The 18,787-nt window shown below is 49.1% G+C and overlaps 2 protein-coding genes across 7 annotated transcripts in view; one reads left to right on the top strand and one right to left on the bottom strand.

The window, feature by feature from the left end:
* EMC4 (ER membrane protein complex subunit 4) overlaps window positions 1-7,329 on the bottom strand; it is a 51,775-nt gene extending 44,446 nt beyond the window's left edge. Inside the window, exon 1 of one of the 6 annotated variants that reach the window (XM_063913479.1) lies at window positions 7,160-7,329. Coding sequence is in view for 1 of the 6 variants with exons in the window: in XM_063913473.1 (XP_063769543.1) it covers window positions 6,958-6,960 (3 nt within the window). In the remaining 5 variants the exon portion in view is untranslated. Of the gene's footprint in view, window positions 1-6,571; window positions 6,739-6,957; window positions 6,980-7,159 lie in introns of those variants that run through there. The other 5 variants (XM_063913473.1, XM_063913477.1, XM_063913478.1 and 2 more) reach the window with 5 other exon arrangements.
* The window catches only part of PIP4P1 (phosphatidylinositol-4,5-bisphosphate 4-phosphatase 1), a 71,421-nt gene continuing 59,382 nt past the window's right edge, over window positions 6,749-18,787 (top strand). The window contains exon 1 of the mRNA XM_063913472.1: window positions 6,749-6,832. Within this exon, the coding sequence (XP_063769542.1) occupies window positions 6,751-6,832 (82 nt within the window). The 5' untranslated portion in view covers window positions 6,749-6,750. The remainder of the gene's footprint in view (window positions 6,833-18,787) is intronic.

Here is an 18,787-nt window from a genome sequence, read left to right as displayed (position 1 = left end):
CACCCGCAGCCTCATCCCAATAGGTTTCTATGGGGAGATGCGATGCTGCTATATTTACTAATATCCGGAATATGAAACATTTTCCCATATTGGCCCCTGCAGCTACTGCCATCTGAAAATAGTGGTAGCCCCTCGTAGCCTATGGGAACACTCTTGACGGAAACGGCCGATGTGCATGGCGGTGTGACCACGCATGTGCAGCGGCAGTGTGACCACACTCGGCACATCGCAGGGACGCCCTGCCTGTGCAAGGTGATACATTCACTCAATGTGATCGCATTGCTGGGCGCTAATCTCACACCCATGAGCGCATTGCAAGTGCAATGAATGATAAATGGAACCCATAACCATTAGGGAATAATGTAGCTATTTTACAGCTATGGCCCTGCACTGCCATAAGATAATCAGATATCTCCACTAGGCCAGGTCACCTTGTAATATGAAGAAAAGTTGGGGTGAAGTTTTCTTGAACTAGTAGCTTGTAATGGGATACTTTTTTCATGACCTATTTGAATTGATTTGTCTTTATAAGTTAATATTACACAACAGAAATGAAAAAAAATGGGCCCCAATTTCTGGGCAGTGACACATAGGCTGAAAACCTTTGATACATAGCATAGACCAGTAATACAGATATAAAGGTTGAAGACTCCATAATGATTCTGTTTAATTCATTGCAAACATTCTTGCTTGCCAACTATATTTATCAGTGAATTAGTAAAATAAGAATTTACTTACCGATAATTCTATTTCTCGTAGTCCGTAGTGGATGCTGGGAACTCCGTAAGGACCATGGGGAATAGCGGCTCCGCAGGAGACTGGGCACATCTAAAGAAAGCTTTAGGATCACCTGGTGTGCACTGGCTCCTCCCCCTATGACCCTCCTCCAAGCCTCAGTTAGGATACTGTGCCCGGACGAGCGTACACAATAAGGAAGGATTTTGAATCCCGGGTAAGACTCATACCAGCCACACCAATCACACTGTACAACTTGTGATCTGAACCCAGTTAACAGCATGATAATAGAGGAGCCTCTAGAAAAGATGGCTCACTACAACAATAACCCGAATTTTTTGGTAACAATAATTATGTACCAGTATTGCAGACAATCCGCACTTGGGATGGGCGCCCAGCATCCACTACGGACTACGAGAAATAGAATTATCGGTAAGTAAATTCTTATTTTCTCTGACGTCCTAGAGGATGCTGGGAACTCCGTAAGGACCATGGGGATTATACCAAAGCTCCCAAACGGGCGGGAGAGTGCGGATGACTCTGCAGCACCGAATGAGAGAACTCCAGGTCCTCCTCAGTCAAGATATCAAATTTGTAGAATTTTACAAACGTATTTGCTCCTGACCAAGTAACTGCTCGGCAAAGTTGTAAAGCAGAGACCCCTCGGGCAGCTGCCCAAGATGAGCCCACCTTCCTTGTGGAGTGGGCATTTTAAGATTTTTGGCTGTGGCAGGCCTGCCACAGAATGTGCAAGCTGAATTGTACTACAAATCCAACGAGCAATCGTCTGCTTAGAAGCAGAAGCACCCAGTTTGTTGGGTGCATACAGGATAAACAGCGAGTCAGATTTTCTGACTCCAGCCGTCCTGGAAACATGTATTTTCAGGGTCCTGACCACGTCAAGCAACTTGGAATCCTCCAAGTCCTTAGTAGCCGCAGGTACCACAATAGGTTGGTTCATGTGAAATGCAGAAACCACCTTAGGTAGAAAATTTGAGGACGAGTCCTCAATTCTGTCCTTTCAGAATGAACTATTAAGTAAGGGCTTTTATATGATAAAGCCGCCAATTCTGACACCCGCCTGGCTGAAACCAGGGCTAACTCGTCACTTCCATGTGAGATATTTTAAGTCCACAGTGGTGAGTGGTTCAAACCAATGTGACTTTAGGAAAACTCAACACAACATTGAGATCCCCAAGGTGCCACTGGAGGCACAAAAGGAGACTGTATATGCAGTACCCCTTTTACAAATGTCTGAACTTCAGGCACTGAAGCCAGTTCTTTTTGGAAGAAAATCGACAGGGCCGAAATTTGAACCTTAATGGACCCTAATTTTAGGCCCATAGACAGTCCTGTTTGCAGGAAATGGAGGAAACGACCCAGTTGAAATTCCTCTGTAGGGGCCTTCTTGGCCTCACCCCACGCAACATATTTTCGCCAAATGCGGTGATAATGTTTTGCGGTTACGTCTTTCCTGGCCTTGACCAGGGTAGGGATCTTCAGGATCCGGCGTTCAACCGCCATGCCGTCAAACGCAGCCGTGGTAAGTCTTGGAACAGACAAGGCCCTTGCTGGAGCAGGTCCTTTCTTAGAGGTAGAGGCCACGGTTCGTCCGTGAGCATCTCTTGAAGTTCCGGATACCAAGTCCTTCTTGGCCAATCCGGAACCACGAGTATAGTTCTTACTCCTCTCCTTCTTATGATTCTCAGTACTTTTGGTATGAGGGGCAGAGGAGGGAACCCATACACTGACTGGTACACCCACGGTGTTACCAGAGCGTCCACCGCTATTGCCTGAGGGTCCCTTGACCTGGCGCAATATCTGTCTAGTTTTTTGTTTAGACGGGACGCCATTATGTCCACCTTTTGTTTTTCCCAACGGTTTACAATCAGGTGGAAGACTTCTGGGTGAAGTCCCCACTCTCCCGGGTGAAGGTCGTGTCTGCTGAGGAAGTCTGCTTCCCAGTTGTCCACTCCCGGAATGAACACTGCTGACAGTGCTATCACATGATTTTCCGCCCAGCGAAAATCCTTGCAGCTTCTGCCATTGCCCTCCTGCTTCTCGTGCCGCCCTGTCTGTTTACGTGGGCGACTGACGTGATGTTGTCCGATTGGATCAATACCGCCTGACCCTGAAGCAGGGGTTTCGCTTGACTTAGGGCATTGTAAATGGCCCTTAGTTCCAGAATGTTTTTATGAAGAGATGTCTCCAGGCTTGACCATAAGCCCTGGAAATTCCTTCCCTGTGTGACTGCTCCCCAGCCTCGCAGGCTGGCATCCGTGGCCACCAGGACCCAGTCCCGAATGCCGAATCTGCGGCCCTCTAGAAGATGAGCACTCTGCAACCACCACAGGAGGGATACCCTTGTCCCTGGTGACAGGGTTATCCGCTGAAGCATCTGAAGATGCGACCCGGACCATTTGTCCAGAAGGTTCCACTGTGCGTGGAATCTGCCGAATGGGATTGCTTCGTAGGAAGCCACCATTTTTACCCAGAACCCTTGTGCATTGATGCACTGAGACTTGGTTCGGTTTTAGGAGGTTCCTGACTAGCTCGGATAACTCCCTGGCTTTCTCCTCCGGGAGAAGCACCTTCTTTCTGGACTATGTCCAGAATCATCCCTAGGAACAGAAGACAAGTCGTCGGAACCAGCTGCGATTTTTGGAATATTGAAAATCCAATCGTGCTGCCGCAACACTACCTGATATAGTGCTACACCGATCTCCAACTGTTCCCTGGATCTTACCCTTATCAGGGAATCGTCCAAGTAAAGGATAACTAAAATTCCCTTCCTTCGAAGGAATATCATCATTTCGGTCATTACTTCAGTAAAGACCCGGGGTGCCGTGGACCATCCCTACGGCAGCGTCCGAACCGATACAGTTCTGTACCATAACCTGAAATACCCTTGGTGAGAAGGGTAAATTTTGACATGAAGGTAAGCCTCCTTGATGTCCCGAGACATCATGTAGTCCCCTTCTTCCAGGTTTGCAATCACTGCTCTGAGTGACTCAATTTTGAATTGGAACCTCTGTATGCAAGTGTTCAAAGATTTTAGATTTTAAAATCGGTCTCACCGAGCCGTCTGGCTTCGGTACCACAATAGTGTGGAATAATACCCCGTTCCCTGTTGCAGGAGGGGTACTTTGATTATCACCTGCTGGGAATACAGCTTGTGAATGGCTTCCAAAACTGCCTCCCTGTCAGCGGGAGACGTCGGTAAAACAGACTTTTGGAAACGGCGAGGGGAATACGTCTCGAATTCCAATTTGTACCCCTGAAATATTATCTGAAGGATCCAGGGGTCTACTTGCGAGTGAGCCCACTGCGCACTGAAATTCATTGAGAACGGGACCCCACCGTGCCTGAATTTGTAAAGCCCTAGCGTCATACTGAGGGCTTGGCAGCGGCGGAAAAGGGTGTCTGTTCCTTGGAACTGGCTGATCTCTGCAGCCATTTTCCTCTCCCTCTGTCACGAGCAGAAAAGAGGAACCCTTTTGTCCGCTTGCCAACCAGGACTGCGCCTGATAATACGGCGTCTTATTTTGAGAGGCGACCTGGGGTACATCCCCTCTTTGAAGGCAATACTTCCAAATGCCGTTTGGAATCCGCATCACCTGACCACTTTACTGGAATAATTGGACAACGCACTTATACTTGATGCCAGTCGGCAAATATTCCGCTGTGCATCCTGCATATATAGAAATGCATCTTTTAATTGCTCTATAGGCAATAATATACTGTCCTTATCTAGGATATCATATTTCCAGTCAGGGAATCCGACCACGCCAACCCAGCACTGCACATCCAGGCTGAGGCGATTGCTGGTCGCAGTATAACACCAGTATGTGTGTAAATACATTTTAGGATACGCTCCTGCTTTCTATCAGCAGGATCCTTAAGGGCGGCCATCTCAGGAGAGGGTAGAGCCCTTGTTTTTACAAGCGTGTGAGCACTTTATCCACCCTAGGGGGTGTTTCCCAACGCACCCTAACCTCTGGCGGGAAAAGGTATACTGCCAATAACTTTTTAGAAAATATCAATTGTTATCGGGGGGAAACCCACGCATCATCACACACCTCATTTATTTCTCAGATTCAGGAAAACTACAGGAAGTTTTTCCTCACCAAACATAATACCCCTTTTTTTGGTGGTATTCATATTATCAGAAAAGTGTAAACTTTTTCCATTGCCTCAATCATGCAATGTGTGGCCCTATTGGAAATCACGGTTGTCTCTTCACCGTCGACACAGGAGTCAGTACCCCTGTCGGCGTCTGTATCTGAGGTAACGGGCGCTTTAGGGCCCCTGTATGAGACGTCTGGACATGCACAAGCTGAGTAGCCGGCTGTCTCATGTCAACCACTGTCTTTTATACAAAGCTGACACTGTCACGCAATTTCAACAGTACATCCACTCAGGTGTCGACCCCCTAGGGGGTGACAACACAATTTCAGACACTCTACTCCGTCTCCTTATCATTTTTCTCCTCATACATGTCGACACCAACGTACCGACACACAGCACACACACAGGGAATGCTCTGATAGAGGACAGGACCCCACTAGCCCTTTGGGGAGACAGAGGGAGAGTTTGCCAGCACACACCAGAGCGCTATATATATATATATACAGGGATAACCTTATATAAGTGTTTTTCCCTTTATAGCTGCTGTATTGTTATATACTGCGCCTAATTTGTGCCCCCCTCTCTTTTTTAACCCCTTTCTGTAGTGTAGTGACTGCAGGGGAGAGCCAGGGAGCTTCCCTCCAACTGAGCTGTGAGGGAAAATGGCGCCAGTGTGCTGAGGAGATAGGCTCCGCCCCTTTCTCGGCGTCCTTATCATCCTTTTTCTGTATGTTTTGGCAGGGGTTAAATGCATCCATATAGCCCAGGAGTTATATGTGATGCATTTATTTTAGCCATATAAGGTTTTTTTTATCGATTTATTGCGTCTCAGGGCGCTGCCCCCCCCAGCGCCCTGCACCCTCAGTGACCGGAGTGTGAAGTGTGCTGAGAGCAATGGCGCACAGCTGCGGTGCTGTGCGCTACCTTATCTGAAGACAGGATCGTCTTCTGCCGCCGATTTTTCCGGACCTCTTCGCTCTTCTGGCTCTGTAAGGGGGACGGCGGCGCGGCTCCGGTGACCCATCCAGGCTGAACCTGTGATCGTCCCTCTGGAGCTAATGTCCAGTAGCCTAAGAAGCCCAATCCACTCTGCACGCAGGTGAGTTCGCTTCTTCTCCCCTTAGTCCCTCGATGCAGTGAGCCTGTTGCCAGCAGGTCTCACTGAAAATAATAAACCTAAACTAAAACTTTCACAAAGAGCTCAGGAGAGCCCCTAGTGTGCACCCTTCTCGTCGGGCACAGAAATCTAACTGAGGCTTGGAGGAGGGTCATAGGGGGAGGAGCCAGTGCACACCAGGTGATCCTAAAGCTTTCTTTAGATGTGCCCAGTCTCCTGCGGAGCCGCTATTCCCCATGGTCCTTACGGAGTTCCCAGCATCCACTAGGACGTCAGAGAAATATATATTTGCATTCATACTGCTAACTAAAGGTGTCAGTTCCTAAATATTGTGGACGCATTGTCAGATTGTAGTACAAAGCCCCTATTACATTGCAGTTATGAGTCTGACAGTAACGTGAGGCCATCGCTCCTGTGTTACCCACTTTCACATTTCTCTCAGCACAGGCGTACAGGATAAACTGTGGTGTTACTGCCATAAGCCTGTAGCAGTAATAGCAGCCCCCTCCCCGCACACTACTGTCAGCATACGGGAGAATAGCGAAACTCGGGCAGTAGGAATGTGCTCGTCACCGTGGGAGAAACACATACCTGCAGCAAGCACTGACCCTGGTGTACCGCAGCTACGGGAGGACACACTGATTAAAGCGACCTGAGCGCCTGCACCAACCTGCGAGATGTTCGTCCGCCGCCACTTCCGCCAGCAGCAGCAGCTGTTATTATTATTCGCCGACGGCGCCTGCTAGTGACATCAGGTTGATTTGCATCTCATGCCTTTCCCAGCACTAGAGGAAAGGATGTACGGAGCCCATCTGTCCTCATTATGGAGGCATTTTGCTGCCACTAATAGGGGTAAATGAATTTATATATTTTGCTGGCAATCCCCTGAAAACGTCCGTTTTCCAGGGATACCCGCAAATGTAAGCATTCCCAGGATGTATGTGAGGAGTACTGCAGGAGAGGGTTATGGCTAATACCATGTTTGGTAAAGGATCTCTGACGTCACCAGGGATGGAGCAAGGCCAGAATATGGTATCCGAAATGTACCATCGCGGGCGGTAGATGCTAGATTCAAGTGGCCTAAGGGACCTTTTACGTCAGGGGGAGGTGCCACGACACAAAATGGAGGAGCTAGGCCAGCGGGATAGTTCCTCTACTATCCACGCCACCAACTATTACCTTTAGTAACCCGGTGGCAAGCGAAGCGAGCCTACTTCTCGGGTATCCTGTTCGGCCGTAGCTCCTCTCCCTGGTGACGCGTCTCCTCCCCTATTGACGTCAGAAGGTCCCTTCTCCCACTCCGATTTAGAACCAACCCATCGCGGGCTCGCTTCGCTCGCCTCCAGGTAGCTGCTAAGCGGGGCAGTTCAACTGTAAATTTTTGTCCAGTACAGTACCATTTGTTTATGGTCTGTACTGGCCAAAAAGGACTTTGTGCCTGGTTTTGGCGTCTCCCAATCAGACTAAGTCCTATGGGAGCGCCACGGGGCCATGCCCCTTTATCCATGGTCACGCCCTTTCCCAAATTTGTACCGGTGTTCGGCACAGCAGTGTTGGAGGGTATGGTAGTTGCATACTTGCCTACCTGACCCTCTCCATGAGGGAGAAAATACTCTGTTCCTGGACTTTACTGGTAATGTATGATTGCCATCACCTGTGGTGAGCTAGTTAATTGATAAGAAAGGTGTTTCACCACAGGTGATGGCAAGCATACATTACCAGGAAAGTCCAGGAACAAAATATTTTCTCTGACGTCCTAGAGGATGCTGTGGACTCCGTAAGGACCATGGGGTATAGACGGGCTCCGCAGGAGACATGGGCACTCTAAAGAACTTTTAGTATGGGTGTGCACTGGCTCCTCCCTCTATGCCCCTCCTCCAGACCTCAGTTGGATCCTGTGCCCAGAGGAGATAGGGTGCATTACAGGGGAGCTCTCCTGCTTCTCTGAAAAATAATTTTGTAAGGTTTTTTATTTTCAGGGAGCACTGCTGGCAACAGGCTCCCTGCATCGTGGGACTGAGGAGAGAGAAGCAGACCTACTTAAGTGATAGGCTCTGCTTCTTATGCTACTGGACACCATTAGCTCCATAGGGAGTCGGAACGCAGGTCTCCCCCCCCGTCCGTCCCAGAGCCGCGCCGCTGTCCTCCTCACAGAGCCGGAAGATAGAAGCCGGGTGAGTATAAGAAGAAAAGAAGACTTCACGGCGGCAGAAGACTTCAGATCTTCCCTGAGGTAAACGGCAAGCGGTAACGTTGCGTGCCAGTGCTCCCACACACTACACACACTAGCAGGCACTGATGGGTGCAGGGCGCAGGGGGGGCGCCCTGGGCAGCAATATATACCTCTGGATTGGCAATTATAGCATATAGGCTGCGGAGGCAGTTAATGGATAAATCCCCCGCCATTTTTTATACAATTGAGCGGGACCGAAGCCCGCCGCTGGAGGGGGCGGAGCTTGGTCCCTCAGCACTAACCAGCGCCATTTTCTCCACAGAGATCCGCAGAGAAGCTGGCTCCCCGGACTCTCCCCTGCTGAACATGGTGACACAGGGCTGAAAAGAGGGGGGGGGGGCACTTGTAGGCACAGTGAGTGTATTACACGATTATATATATATAAAAGCGCTATATCTGGGAATTGTTTCCAGTGTCAGTTGGCGCTGGGTGTGTGCTGGCATACTCTCTCTCTGTCTCTCCAAAGGGCCTTGTTGGGGAACTGTCCCCTTATAGATATATCCCTGTGTGTGTGTGGGGGTCTCAGTACGCGTGTGTCGGCATGTCTGAAGCGGAAGGCTCATCCGAGGAGGAGGTGGAGCAGACGATTGTGGTGTCTCCGTCGGCAACGCCGACTCATGATTGGTTGGACATGTGGAATATATTAAATGCAAATGTGACCATATTACATAAGAGAATGGATAAAGCAGAGTCCAGGGAAAAAGCAGGGAGTCAATCCTCGTATTTGACTGGGTCACAGGGCCCTTCAGGGTCTCAAAAACGTCCCCTATCCCAAATAGCAGACACTGATACCGACACGGATTCTGACTCCAGTGTCGACTACGATGATGCGAGGTTACACCCAAAGGTGGCCAAAAGTATTCATTATATGATTATTGCAATAAAAGATGTTTTGCATATCACAGATGATCCCCCTGTCCCTGACACGAGGGTGCACATGTTTAAGGAATAAAAAAAAAACCTGAGGTAACCTTTCCCCCACAAATTATTTGAAAAAGCTTGGGAGACTCCAGACAAAAAACGGCAGATTCCCAAGAGGATTCTTATGGCGTACCCTTTCCCTGCACAGGACAGGGTACGGTGGGAATCCTCGCCCAGGGTGGACAAGGCTTTAACGCGTCTGTCCAAGAAGGTGGCGCTTCCGTCTCCAGACACAGCAGCCCTCAAGGATCCTGCTGATCGAAGACAGGAAACTACCTTAAAATCTATTTATACGCATAGGCCGGCGATAGCGTCGGCATGAGTTTGTAGTGCAGTTGCGGCGGGACAGATACCTTATCTGCTGACATTGATACCCTAGACCGGGATACCATTTTACTGACCTTAGGTCACATTAAAGACGCAGTCTTATATATGAGAGACGCTCAAAGAGACGTTGGGCTGCTTGGTTCCAGAGCCAATGCCATGGCAATTTCTGCGAGGCGAGCTCTGTGGACCCGCCAATGGACGGGTGATGCCGACTCAAAGAAGCATATGGAGGTTTTACCTTACAAGGGTGAAGTTTTATTTAGGGATGGTCTTGCGGACCTGGTTTCCACAGCTACCACGGGTAAATCGACTTTTTTGCCTTTTGTTCCCCCACAGCAAAAGAAAACTCCACAATATCAGATGCAGTCCTTTCGGTCGCATAAGTCCAGAAGAGGTCGGGGCTCCTCCTTCCTCACCAGAGGTAAGGGTAGAGGAAAAAGAACAGCTGCTTCGGCTAGTTCCCAGGAGCAGAAGTCCTCCCCGGCTTCTGCTAAATCCACCGCATGACGCTGGGGCTCCACGGAGGGAGTCCGCACCGGTGGGGGCACGTCTTCGACTCTTCAGCCAGGTCTGGGTTCTTTCAGACGTGGATCCTTGGGCGATGGAAATTGTATCCCAAGGTTACAAACTGGAATTCGAAGAGGTGCCCCCTCGACGATTTTTCAAGTCGGCCTTGCTAGCTTCACCCCCGGAGAGGGAAGTAGTATTAGCTCCAATTCAAAAGCTGTGTCAGCAGCAAGTGATTGTCAGGGTTCCCCTGGTCCAACAGGGAAAAGGGTACTATTCAACCCTGTTCGTGGTCCCGAAGCTGGATGGTACGGTCAGACCCATTTTAAATCTAAAATCCCTAAGCCTGTACTTGAAAAAATTAAAATTCAAGATGGAATCGCTCCGGGCTGTGATATCCAGTCTGGAAGGGGGGGATTTTATGGTGTCACTGGACGTGAAGGATGCCTACCTTCATGTCCCCATATATCCTCCTCATCAGGAGTACCTGAGATTCGCTGTACAGGACTGTCATTACCAGTTTCAGACGTTGCCGTTTGGGCTTTCCACGGCACAGAGGATTTTCATCAAGGTGATGGCGGAGATGATGGTGCTCCTGCGCAGGCAGGGAGTCACAATTATCCCGTACTTGGACGATCTCCTGATAAAGGCGAGATCAAGAGATCAATTGCTGAAGAGCGTATCACTCTCCCTGAGAGTGCTACAACAGCACGGTTGGATTCTCAATCTGCCAAAGTCACAATTGGTTCCAACGACCCGACTATCATTCCTAGGCATGATTCTGGACACGGAACTGAAGAGGGTTTTTCTCCCAATGGAAAAAGCCTAGGACCTCCAGAACATGGTCAGAGATCTGCTAAAACCAAAAAGAGTGTCTGTTCATCAATGCACTCGAGTTCTGGGGATAATGGTGGCAGCCTACGAGGCCATCCCCTTCGGCAGGTTTCATGCGAGGACATTTCGGTGGGACATTCTGGACAAATGGTCAGAGTCCCATCTGCAAATACATCAAAAGATAAGACTGTCCCCCAGGGCCAGGGTGTCTCTCCTGTGGTGGCTGCAAAGTGCTCACCTTCTAGAGGGTCGCAGGTTCGGCATTCAAGACTGGGTTCTGGTGACCACAGACGCGAGCCTTCGAGGATGGGGAGCAGTCACACAAGGAAGAAATTTTCAGGAACTATGGTCAAGCCAGGAGGCTTGTCTACGCATCAACGTGCTGGAATTGAGGGCCATATACAACGGCCTGAGACAAGCGGAGGATCTTCTTCGCGACCTTCCGGTGCTGATTCAATCAGACAACGTCACAGCCGTGGCTCATGTAAACCATCAAGGCGGGACAAGGAGCAGAGTGGCAATGGCGGAAGCCACCAGAATTCTGCGCTGGGCGGAAAATCACGTAAGCGTTCTGTCAGCAGTCTTCATACCGGGAGTGGACAACTGGGAAGCAGACTTCCTCAGCAGACACGATCTCCATCCAGGAGAGTGGGGACTTCATCAAGAAGTCTTTGCAGAGATAACAAGTCATTGGGGACTTCCTCAAATAGACATGATGACTTCGGAGGTATTGTGCCAGGTCAAGGGACCCGCAGGCAGTAGCTGTAGACGCCCTAGTGACACCATGGGTGTTTCAGTCGGTCTATGTGTTCCCTCCTCTGCCTCTCATCTCAAAAGTATTGAGGATCATAAGACGAAGAAGAGTACAGACAATACTCATTGTTCCAGATTGGCCTCGAAGGGCCTGGTATTCAGATCTTCAGGAAATGCTCACAGAAGATCCGTGGCCTCTTCCTCTCAGGAAGGACCTGTTGCAGCAGGGGCCCTGCGTGTTCCAAGACTTACCGCGGTTACGTTTGTCGGCATGGCGGTTGAACACCGAATCCTAGCGGGGAAAGGTATTCCGGAGGAAGTCATCCCTACTCTGATAAAGGCTAGGAAGGAGGTGACGGCGAAGCATTATCACCGTATCTGGAGGAAGTATGTATCTTGGTGTGAGGCCAAGAATGCTCCTACGGAGGATTTCCATCTGGGCCGTTTTCTCCAATTCCTACAGACAGGAGTGGATATGGGCCTGAAGTTAGGCTCCATTAAAGTACAGATTTCGGCCCTGTCTGTATTTTTTCAGAAGGAATTGGCTTCTCTCCCAGAAGTCCAGACTTTTGTGAAGGGAGTGCTGCATATCCAGCCCCCTTTTGTGCCCCCAGTGTCACCATGGGACCTTAACGTGGTGTTACGGTTCCTAAAATCTCACTGGTTTGAACCTCTTCAAACGGTTGACTTAAAATTTCTCACTTGGAAGGTGGTCATGTTATTGGCCTTGGCATCTGCAAGGCGGGTGTCAGAGTTGGCAGCCTTGTCTCACAAGAGCCCCTATTTGATTTTCCATCTGGATAGAGCAGAGTTGAGGACTCATCCTCAATTTTTGCCTAAGGTGGTTTCTTCATTTCATATGAACCAACCTATTGTGGTGCCTGTGGCTACAGGTGACTTGGAGGACTCCAAGTCCCTGGATGTAGTCAGGGCCTTAAAAATGTATGTAGCCTGGACGGCTAGGATTAGGAAAACAGAGGCTCTGTTTGTCCTGTATGCAGCCAACAAGGTTGGCGCTCCTACTTCTAAGCAGACTATTGCTCGCTGGATCTGTAACACCATTCAGCAGGCTCATTCTACGTCTGGATTTGCCGTTACCAAATTCGGTAAAGGCCCATTCCACTAGGAAGGTGGGTTCTTCTTGGGCGGCTGCCCGAGGCGTCTCGGCTTTACAGCTTTGCCGAGCAGCTACTTGCTTGGGTTCAAACACTTTTGCAAAATTCTACAAGTTTGATACCCTGGCTGATGAGGACTTCGCTTTTGCTCAATCGGTGCTGCAGAGTCATCCGCACTCTCCCGGACAGGTTTGGAGCTTTGGTATAAACCCCATGGTCCTTACGGAGTCCCCAGCATCCTCTAGGACGTAAGAGAAAATAAGATTTTAAACCTACCGGTAAATCTTTTTCTCCTAGTCCGTAGAGCAGAGGTTCTCAAACTCTGTCCTCGGGAGCCCACACAGTGCATGTTTTGCAGGTAACCCAGCAGGTGCACAGGTGTATTAATTACTCACTGACACATTTTAAAAGGTCCACAGGTGGAGCTAATTATTTCACTTGCGATTCTGTGAGGAGACCTGCAAAACATGCACTGTGTGGGCCCCCGAGGACCGAGTTTGAGAACCTCTGCCGTAGATGATGCTGGCGCCCGTCCCAGTGCGGACTAAATCTGCAAGACTTGTATATAGTTGTTGCTTACATAAGGGTTATGTTACAGTTGAGATCGGTCTTTGACTGATACTGTTTTTGTTCATACTGTTAACTGGTTGCGTATATTCCAGGTTATACGGTGTGGTTGGTGTGGGCTGGTATGTATCTTGCCCTTAGATTAACAAAATCATATTGTCCATCTCCTCTGGGCACAGTTTTTCTAACTGAGGTCTGGAGGAGGGGCATAGAGGGAGGAGCCAGTGCACACCCATACTAAAAGTTCTTTAGAGTGCCCATGTCTCCTGCGGAGCCCGTCTATACCCCATGGTCCTTACGGAGTCCCCAGCATCCTCTACGGACTAGGAGAAAAAGATTTACCGGTAGGTTAAAATCTTATTTTCTCCCTCATGAAGAGGGTCAGGTAGGCAAGTATGGGTAGTTGTTGACGTGGATAGTAAAAGTACTATACTGCCGCCCTTGCTCCTCCCTTGGTTCTAGCATCTACATGCAGGAGATATCTGCTGTGGTCCCCATCCCTCCAAATCCTGATCGCAAATGTGAAATGTACAGAGCACATTTTGGAGAGCAGTATCCCTGGTAGCTAACAGTACCGGTACCTTCAGATGGTGTTAGCCATCGTTACCCATAGGCTACACCATACAACACTTACCATTTCTCGTAGGATCTCTCTCTAGCAACGGCAACTTGCACATGCGTAGTTTGATAACTGCACATGCACAGTAGCGCAGACGGCTTCCAAACGATTGCATAAGTGATCACTTTCACACATCACATTTCCCTACTTGTGTGATTTCATGCATCTGGGCGAAACTTAGGGGGACATGTACTAAGCAGTGATAAAAGTGGAGAAGTGAGCCAGCGGAGAAGCTGCCCATGGCAACCAATCAGCTGCTCTGTATACTTTTACAGTATGCAAATTATAAATGTTACGTTAATGCTGATTGGTTTTCATGGGCAACTTCTCCACTAGCTCACTACTCCACTTTTATCACTGCTTAGTACATGTCCCCCTTAATTTCTTATTGCCGCCGTAAGCAGCAATAACAATTTATAATTATTGGTTCTAAAACCCGATTATTAATTAAATAGGCCCCTACATACTGTAGCTTTGTTAATCTGAAATAAGCGTCATTCTGGTCTTGTTAGGTAAGGTTCCAGGCAGGACATTATGTATTACAGGTTGAGTCTCCCATATGCGATATGCCTGAGACCAGAAGTATTTAGGATTTTGGATATTTCCGTATTTTAGAATATTTACTTACCACAATGAGATATCTTAGGCATGAGACCCAAGTCTAAACACAGAATGCATTTATGTTTCATATACACCTTATACACAGAGCCTGAAGGTCATTTTATACAATATTTGTAATCACTTTGTGCATGGAACAAAGTTTGTGTACATGGAACCATCAGGAAGCAAAGCTGTGGGAGCCTTGACCTGTATAAAATCATGTGATTTGCTTCTGAGCTATGTAGTGTATAAATGTGATTTATTGAATCAGACCACTATATAACAAAATACTAAAAGGGTTATTGTGCAGCTAATCAGTATTTCTCTAACGTCCTAAGTGGATGCTGGGGACTCCGTAAGGATCATGGGGAATAGCGGCTCCGCAGGAGACTGGGCACATCTAAAGAAAGCTTTAGGACTATCTGGTGTGCACTGGCTCCTCCCCCTATGACCCTCCTCCAAGCCCCAGTTAGATCTCTGTGCCCGAACGAGAAGGGTGCACACTAGGGGCTCTCCTGAGCTTCTTAGTGAAAGTTTTAGATTAGGTTTTTTATTTTCAGTGAGACCTGCTGGCAACAGGCTCACTGCATCGAGGGACTAAGGGGAGAAGAAGCGAACTCACCTGCGTGCAGAGTGGATTGGGCTTCTTAGGCTACTGGACATTAGCTCCAGAGGGACGATCACAGGCCCAGCTTGGATGGGTCCCAAATCCGCGCCGCCGGCCCCCTTACAGAGCCAGAAGGCAGAAGAGGTCCGGAAAATCGGCGGCAGAAGACGTCCTGTCTTCAACAAGGTTGCGCACAGCACTGCAGCTGTGCGCCATTGCTCTCAGCACACTTCACACTTCGGTCACTGAGGGTGCAGGGCGCTGGGGGGGGCGCCCTGAGACGCAATAAAAACACCTTGGATGGCAAAAAAAATGCATCACATATAGCTCCTGGGCTATATGGATGCATTTAACCCCTGCCAGAATCCATAAAAAAGCAGGAGAAAAGTCCGCGAAAAAGGGGCGGAGCCTATCTCCTCAGCACACTGGCGCCATTTTCCCTCACAGCTCCGTTGGAGGGAAGCTCCCTGTCTCTCCCCTGCAGTCACTACACTACAGAAAGGGTTAAAAAAAGAGAGGGGGGCACTAATTAGGTGCAGTATTAACTATACAGCAGCTATAAGGGGAAAAACACGTATATAAGGTTATCCCTGTATATATATAGCGCTCTGGTGTGTGCTGGCAAACTCTCCCTCTGTCTCCCCAAAGGGCTAGTGGGGTCCTGTCCTCTATCAGAGCATTCCCTGTGTGTGTGCTGTATGTCGGTACTTTTGTGTCGACATGTATGAGGAGAAAAATGATGTGGAGACGGAGCAGATTGCCTGTAATAGTGATGTCACCCCCTAGGGGGTCGACACCTGAGTGGATGAACTGTTGGAAGGAATTACGTGACAGTGTCAGCTCTGTATAAAAGACAGTGGTTGACATGAGACAGCCGGCTACTCAGCTTGTGCTTGTCCAGACGTCTCATAGGCCGTCAGGGGCTCTAAAGCGCCCGTTACCTCAGATGGCAGATATAGACGCCGACACGGATACTGACTCCAGTGTCGACGGTGAAGAGACGAATGTGACTTCCAGTAGGGCCACACGTTACATGATTGAGGCAATGAAAAATGTTTTACACATTTCTGATAATACGAGTACCACCAAAAAAGGGGTATTATGTTCGGTGAGGAAAAACTACCTGTAGTTTTCCTGAATCTGAGAAATTAAATGAGGTGTGTGATGATGCGTGGGTTTCCCCCGATAACAACGGATAATTTCTAAAATGTTATTGGCATTATATCCTTTCCCGCCAGAGGTTAGGGTGCGTTGGGAAACACCCCCTAGGGGGGATAAAGCGCTCACACGCTTGTAAGGGCTCTACCTTCGCCTGAGATGGCCGCCCTTAAGGATCCTGCTGATAGAAAGCAGGAGGGTATCCTAAAAGGTATTTACACACATACTGGTGTTATACTGCGACCAGCAATCGCCTCAGCCTGGATGTGCAGTGCTGGGTTGGTGTGGTCGGATTCCCTGACTGAAAATATTGATACCCTAGATAGGGACAGTATATTTTTGCCTATAGAGCATTTAAAAGATGCATTTTTATATATGCGTGATGCACAGCGGAATATTTGCCGACTGGCATCAAGTCTAAGCGCGTTGTCCATTTCTACCAGTAGAGGGTTATGGACACGTCAGTGGTCAGGTGATGCGTATTCCAAACGGCATTTGGAAGTATTGCTTTATTAAGGGAGGAGTTATTTGGGGTCGGTCTTTCAGACCTGGTGGCCACGGCAACAGCTGGGAATTCCACGTTTGTACCCCAGGTCGCCTCTCAACATGAGAAGACGCCGTATTATCAGGCGCAGTCTTTTCGTGGACAAGCGGGCAAAAGGTTCCTCATTTCCGCCCCGTGACAGAGGGAGAGGAAAAAGGCTGCAGAAATCAGCCAGTTCCCAGGAACAGAAACCCTCTCCCGCCTCTGCCAAGCCCTCAGTATACGCTGGGGCTTTACAAGCAGAATCAGGCACGGTGGGGGGCCCGTCTCAATGAATTTCAGCGCGCAGTGGGCTCACTCGCAAGTAGACCCCTGGATCCTTCAGGTGATATCTCAGGGGTACAAATTAGAATTCGAGACGTCTCCCCCTCGCCGTTTCCTAAAGTCGGCTTTACCGATGTCTCCTTCTGACAGGGAGACAGTTTTGGAAGCCATTCACAAGCTGTATTCCCAGCAGGTGATAATCAAGATACCCCTCCTGCAACAGGGAACGGGGTATTATTCCACACTGTTGTGGTACCGAAGCCGGACGGCTCGGTGAGACCGATTCTAAATCTAAAATCTTTGAACACTTACGTACAGAGGTTCAAATTCAAGATTGAGTCACTCAGAGCAGTGATTGCGAACCTGGAAGAAGGGGACTACATGATGTCTCGGGACATCAAGGATGCTTACCTTCATGTCAAAATTTACCCTTCTCACCAAGGGTACCTCAGGTTTAGGGTACAGAACTGTCACTATCAGTTCAGACGCTGCCGTATGGATGGTACACGGCACCCCGGGTCTTTACCAAGGTAATGGCCGAAATGATGATATTCCTTCGAAGGAAGTGAATTTTAGTTATCCCTTCCTTGGACAATTCCCTGATAAGGGTAAGATCCAGGGAACAGTTGGAGGTTGGTGTAGCACTATCTCAGGTAGTGTTGCGGCAGCACGATTGGATTCTCAATATTCCAAAATCGCACCTGGTTCCGACGACGTGTCTTCTGTTCCTAGGGATGATCCTGGACACAGTCCAGAAAAAGGTGTTTCTCCCGGAGGAGAAAGCCAGGGAGTTATCCGAGCTAGTGAGGAACCTCCTAAAACCGAGCCAAGTCTCAGTGCATCAATGCACAAGGGTTCTGGGTAAAATGGTGGCTTCCTACGAAGCAATCCCATTCGGCAGATTCCACGCAAGAACTTTCCAGTGGGACCTGCGGGACAAATGGTCCGGATCGCATCTTCAGATGCATCAGCGGATAACCCTGTCACCAAGGACAAGGGTGTCCCTCCTGTGGTGGTTGCAGAGTGCTTATCTTCTAGAGGGCCGCAGATTAGGCATTCAGGACTGGGTCCTGGTGACCACTGATGCCAGCCTGCGAGGCTGGGGAGCAGTCACACAGGGAAGGAATATCCAGGGCTTATGGTCAAGCCTGGAGACATCACTTCACATAAATATCCTGAAGCTAAGGGACATTTACAATGCTCTAAGCTTAGCAAGACCTCTGCTTCAAGGTCAGCCGGTGTTGATCCAGTCGGACAACATCACGGCAGTCACCCACGTAAACAGACAGGGTGGCACAAGAAGCAGGAGGGCAATGGCAGAAGCTGCAAGGATTCTTCGCTGGGCGGAAAATCATGTGATAGCACTGTCAGCAGTATTCATTCCGGGAGTGGACAACTGGGAAGCAGACTTCCTCAGCACGACCTCCACCCGGGAGAGTGGGGACTTCACCCAGAAGTCTTCCACATGATTAAAAACTCGACAGGTATTGCGCCAGGTCCAGGGACCCTCAGGCAATAAGCTGTAGACGCTCTGGTAACACCGTGGGTGTACCAGTCAGGGTATGTGTTACCTCCTCTGCCTCTCATACCCAAGGTACTGAGATTGATAAGATGGAGAGGAGTAAGCACTATATTCGTGGTTCCGGATTGGCCAAGAAGGACTTGGTAACCGGAACTTCAAGAGATGCTCACGGAGGATCCGTGGCCTCTACCTCTAAGAAGGGACCTGCTCCAGCAAGGACCCTGTCTGTTCCAAGA

The sequence above is a fragment of the Pseudophryne corroboree genome, chromosome 1 (genome assembly GCF_028390025.1).
Source record: "Pseudophryne corroboree isolate aPseCor3 chromosome 1, aPseCor3.hap2, whole genome shotgun sequence".
NCBI lineage: Eukaryota > Metazoa > Chordata > Amphibia > Anura > Myobatrachidae > Pseudophryne > Pseudophryne corroboree.
This window is presented reverse-complemented; position numbering and strand designations above follow the sequence as displayed.